The 5,930-nt window shown below is 32.7% G+C and overlaps 1 protein-coding gene across 1 annotated transcript; it reads left to right on the top strand.

The window, feature by feature from the left end:
- Positions 1-4,163: 4,163 nt before the first annotated feature.
- On the top strand, positions 4,164-5,189 carry LOC141613979 (uncharacterized). Its single transcript, XM_074432725.1, has one exon. It carries the CDS (start codon positions 4,164-4,166, stop codon positions 5,187-5,189), a length of 1,026 nt encoding a protein of 341 aa, XP_074288826.1.
- The last annotated feature ends 741 nt before the right edge of the window (positions 5,190-5,930 follow it).

The following is a 5,930-nucleotide window of genomic DNA, read 5'->3' as shown; positions in this document are numbered from 1 at the left end:
GAGTTTGTATATAAACCCGTTTCCGACATCATATAATTATGTAAACCTTTGTGTATTCTCGTTTCAATCCGTTTTTAATCCGTCTTATGACGATATTAGTATGCATGTAATCAATTAAATTACTTCTACTTCGAGTTCTAGTATCAATAATCGATCTTAAATTCACCAATGAACGATAAAAATCCGCGGTTCTGACTTCATAGACAAAGCCCAACTGGAGAACAGACGTAGGAAATGTTGTGCCTCTTCCCAAAGGACGCAGCAGCTGCTGCGCCTGTTCTGGGTTGGTTTCTGCCCCTGAATTCTTTCTCGCTTTGACATAATTCCTAATTACGTAATTAATCAACTATTAATCGTTGTAATTTTAATTATTGTAACTTTTATTTATCATAATTATTGTTATGTATGATTTATTTACTTTGTTCTCACATGTAATTTAATCTAACTTCCAACTTCGACCCCAATTGTTTGCTAAAATACGTGTTAACCAACTTAGTTTAATTCACATGTTAGGATTAATCTATTGTTTGTTTTTTTTATGCATTACATCGACGACATATCAAGTATGAATAACTTTCATAATCATTAGTAGAGGCCGCCATCGAGGCGGGCGGGATTAGGTGTTCGATTAAAGAGCTTCCTAATACGTACCCTCACCCCTTACTCCAGATCTCTGTGAACATCCGTGTACATTGGCATCCACGAGAGTCATTCTAGACATAGAATGCTAAGGATAACGAGTTCTTAGTGTCTATGTCATTACTTTGTGTCTTGACATGACACGACGTATTCGAACTGTTCCAATTTCCCATAAAAATTGGTGGTGACTCCACAAATGCAGACTCATTCAAAGCCCCTCTTCCGCGCGCGCCGCGGGTGGCCCATGTCCACATAAAATTACATAAATTTAAATGACATACATCTATAAAAATATGCAGCATCTTATCTTTATTAATACAAGAACATTTAAAGAGCAGAGAATGCACCACGTCATCAATCATGTGTGTAAATTACTAAATAAAAAATAGAAAAAGGAAAGTAGTGGGGAGTGGGAGTGGGGAGTGGGGACACTAAAATGTTAAAGTTAGGAAGCTTTTGAAGAAATTTTATTTTTTATTTGCAGGCTTGCAGCACAATAAATTTTTTATCCAGAGTAATCAAAAAAATAAAAAATTAAGAAAATTTAATGTAAGTCAACCAATTTGTAATCCATAGTATCAATAAATCATAACATTAAAAATAGTGTGATTTAATCCAATGACCATTAAATTCAATTTATTGATTATACAAAGTAATTTTTAAATACCATATTTTTCTTAAAACAAAATTGTATTTTGCGATATTATTTATAATTTTAAACTACTATTAAAATTTTAAAATATTCAATGAATAACATTAGGTAAGTTCGAATTACCTTATTAAGATAGCTATTAAAAATTGCATTATTTTATAAACTTTATTATAAACTCAAGTAAGAAAGCTAAACAAATAAATACATGGTGGTTGACAAAAATATAGTAAAACTCTTGAATAAAATAAATATGAACGATAAAAAAAAGAATAGAGATGACCAAAAGTATAAAAGAAGGAAAATTATGTATACATCTAGCATACAAAATACTACATAACTTTTTGTTTAAAATAATTACAAGGATGACTTCAAATATAATGCAATCATTACTAGATCTATAGATTATGCAATCAAAATAGTATAAATAGTTTTTTTTCAAAAAAGAAAAGTTATTACAAAGAGAACCACTTAATTAAAATTTCAGAATCTTATATATATATATATATATATATATATATATATATATATATATATATATATATATATATATAACTGGGTTGAAACGTTGTGGATGCGCCACGTGTCAACCCAGCCTTAAATACACATATTAATTACAGCTGAAATTAAATACAAACATAATAAATGTTGTATAAATCTCCGCAAAATATTAATTATAGTTTAATAAATTTTATTATAAAATTATATTAAATAATTAAGGTGATTTGATTCTAAATTTACTAAAAAGTTATTTTGATTAAAATTCTAAAATGTAAATTACGTTCATTGTGAAAAATGCTTTCAGTTGAGTATAATTTTCATTATATTTATTGAAATATTTATTTTGATATGTATAGATGATTAAAGTGAGTGTCTCACAATGTTTTACATTTACGTAAAAAAACATTTTGGGAAAGTTATAAAACTTAGACTATTAAATCCATTAGAAAAATATATTTGGAAGAGTCATTGTATATATTAAAAACACAACTTAAAAAAAAATACTAAGAGATAAGTTTTTATAGTCTGGGAATGAAAAATATTGTATTGGACAAATTGAATACATATGAGGTTTTGATATGATTTAATAGTGTGATAACGAGTATGTGTACGAGTATGTATGTACATAGTGATCGCGAGTGCATTTGAATAATTAAAACAAAAGTAATGATTATTAAGTAATATAGTATTATAAACGGAGGCGGTTCTCTCTGTTCTTAACTCCGGGAAGGTTTTACAAGAAATGAATAGGACTTTTATCTGTTTGATTCCGAAATATGATAATCCAGAAGGTGTGAGTGACTACCGTCCTATAAGCTTATGCAACGTTTTTATGAAGATTGTCTCTAAGTGTATTACGAACCGTTTATCAAATGTGATGAAATGCTTGGTAAGGGAATTCCAGAATGCTTTTATTTCGGGAAGGCAAATATCGGATAATGTCCTATTAGCTCATGAAGCTATCCACAAAATCAATTCGCATAAGAAAGGGAAGAATGGCCGATATGCTTTTAAAGCAGATATGAGTAAAGCATATGATCGTGTAAGATGGGATTTTCTACGGGCTGTTTTAGAAAAGTTTGGAATTCCGTCCAGAATGATGAAGTTGATCATGATGTGTGTTTCTTCGGTCTCTTATCAGGTTCTCTTTAATGGAGCCCCCTTAAGATTATTTAAACCGACTTGTGGTTTAAGACAGGGGGACCCTTTGTCGCCATATTTGTTTGTCCTTTGTATGGAGGCGCTGTCTCTGAATATTATTGATGCGCAGAAGAATGGGCTTTTGAAAGGAATTACTCTGTGTCGAGGGGTGGAGGCTTTATCGCATCTTTTCTTTGTGGATGATGCGGTGTTTTTTTCTCCATGATAATAACAACTCAGCAAAGTCTTTAAAGACCATCTTGGACAATTATTGTATGGTCTCGGGACAAGTCATGAATGATGATAAGTCAGGAATTCTTTTCAGTCCTAGTACTACGCTGCTTAAGGCACGAAATGGGATGAAGACGTTAAGAATAAAAGGGAAGAAAATCTTGGAAAATATCTAGGATTACCTACTGAGTTTCAAGAATCTAAACGTGAGCTGTTTAAGAGCCTGATTGACAATGTCATGAAAAGAATTTCCTCTTGGAATGGGATTTTTCTATCATCAGCCGGAAGGCTTACCCTTATTTCCTCTGTCCTCTCAAATTTCTCTAATTATGTTCTATCGATATTTAAAATACCGGTAAGTGTGACTAATAATATTAACTCCTTATTAGCACATTTTTGGTGGGCGGGTATTAAATCAGGGAGGTCTATTCACTGGTGTAGTAAGAAATTCCTAAGCTTGCCAAAGCGAGAGGGAGGGCTGGGAATTCGAAACATTGAATGCCTGAATCAAGCAATGTTAGCTAAACATGGGTGGAGAATTTTATCAGATTCGGGATCCTATTTCGTAAAGGTTTTTCGTAAAAAAATGCTAAAGGAAGGGGCGATCACGGAATCTTTAGCGCTGAATTATGGTAACAATTTGTCATGGGGGGCAAAAAGTATCCTACATGGTCTGACTATGATACGACAGAATATAGGATGGAAGCCTGGTCTGGATTCAAGCTTGAATGTGTGGGTTAATAATTGGGTGGGAGGACAATGTCCTTGACCACATTTACGCGTTTTGGATGCGGAGTTCGTGGAGCTAAGGAACATGTCGGTTAAGGACTTGACTATGAGTACGGCTGATGGGAGGAGAGCTTGGAATGAAGCTTTTGTTAGACAAATTTTTGAGGAAGAAAGTGCACACTTAATTTTATCTAAGCCTTTTTGCAATTCGCAAATAAGGGATGAGGTGTAGTATAGTGTAAAGAGTGGCTATGGTGTTATGTTTGAGGATTTTATGGATCGTCGAGGATCGGAAAAAGACAAGGCAAGAATAGGGGAGGACTTACGCTTGTTTTGCAGGCGAAAATTATGGAAATTGCCGGGGCCTCAGACATGGAAAATCCTGGTCTGGAAAATTGTAACAAACACTCTTTCGGTAGGAAATAATTTTAGGAAAAGGAATATTGGGTTTGACGCAAATTGCAAGCTATGTTTGACAAACGATATGAGCATGGAAACGATGGAACACTTATTTCGTGACTGTCCTGTGTCACGAAGATTATGGGCTTGTTCAGAGCTCGGAATACATGCTGAATTGGGCTCGCATTTGTGTATTACGAAATGGCTAATTGAATGGATTTCGTATTTAGGAAAATTGGAAGGTGGAGATGCTCGGGTGGTCCGGTTTTTGGCGATGATTTGGTGCCTATGGAGTATTCGGAATAAAATACTCTTCCAAGGTTTGACCTTCCATCCACTAAGGTTCTATAATTTATGGGCGCAATTGGTTGGGACGGCAGATCAGGCGATGAAGACAAGTGATAAGGAAGTACTCACTACAATGGTCTCCTCAGGTATATCAAGAACGGATAGTATGCTGTGGATCAGAGATAGTAAACCGATTTGTATTGTGGGTAAAATAAGAAATTGTGACTATGTAAGGGTTATGGTGGATGTTGGATGGAGGGGGATTGAGAAAGCGGGGATTGGTTGGGAGGGTATACTAGGGAATGGGCAAAGATGTTGCAGTGAGGTGAGGAAGATTAGAGCGGAGTCACCTTTACAAGCTGAGGGATTGGGGGTGTTAGCGGTTATGTTATGGGCTCAGGAACAAGGCATACGACACTTAGAGATCTCTACGGACTGCATTTCTATTGTCTATCAGCTAGCTGGGATTGAACGAACGCATCATCTCCTTAAAGCGCTACTAAAGGATGTTTTTGAGGCTGCCGCTTTTTTTCATTGTTTAGCTATTAGTTTTATTCCTAGATCGTTTAATAAAAGAGCACATGGTCTTGCATGTAAGGCTATGGATAGTTAGGTGTACCTTATTTTACAGCTGCCAAAAAAAAAAAAAGTATTATAAACGACGTGTAAAAGTAGAAAACACGTTACATTTTTCTTTAATATCTTTAATTAAATATGTATGAGTCAAATATAAAATATTGATTATGACTAATCAAATACTCCGTATCACTTTTAGTTAAATATATTATATGTTATCTTTTAAATATTTTGAAGTTAAACATCAAAAAATAATATTTGAGAAAGTTTAACCTATTATATTTACATGTAATAAACTCTTAAACATCATTATATATAATTGTTTAAAAAAATAAAAGGTGCAAATTTCTCATAGATATGTTTGACACATATCACATGCAAGACACAATCAAAACATTTGAATAAGTTGAGTTTGAACTCTATATGTTTGATAGATAAATGTCACATGTTATACATAAAAAATTAAAAATTACATAAAATTATGTTCACATCATTTTGAATATATATTAATTGATTTGAGACATAAAGTATTGTGAAATGATATAATTTGAGAACTTAATGTTAATTGTTGTATTATTCGAATAAATTTTATTTTGATTAATATGATATTTCACCACTCACAAGTTTATTTATAAAACGTTGATCATGCATAATTAAATATCAGTTATTAGTTTAATTAAAACTTTTATGTATTTTATTTTAAAACATTGAAGTTAAACCTAAAAATATTTAATTTGAGAAAAAAATATTTATAAGAGAAAATATTGAAGGTCATATA

The sequence above is a fragment of the Silene latifolia genome, chromosome 11 (assembly GCF_048544455.1).
Source record: "Silene latifolia isolate original U9 population chromosome 11, ASM4854445v1, whole genome shotgun sequence".
NCBI classification, from domain to species: domain Eukaryota; kingdom Viridiplantae; phylum Streptophyta; class Magnoliopsida; order Caryophyllales; family Caryophyllaceae; genus Silene; species Silene latifolia.
This window is presented reverse-complemented; position numbering and strand designations above follow the sequence as displayed.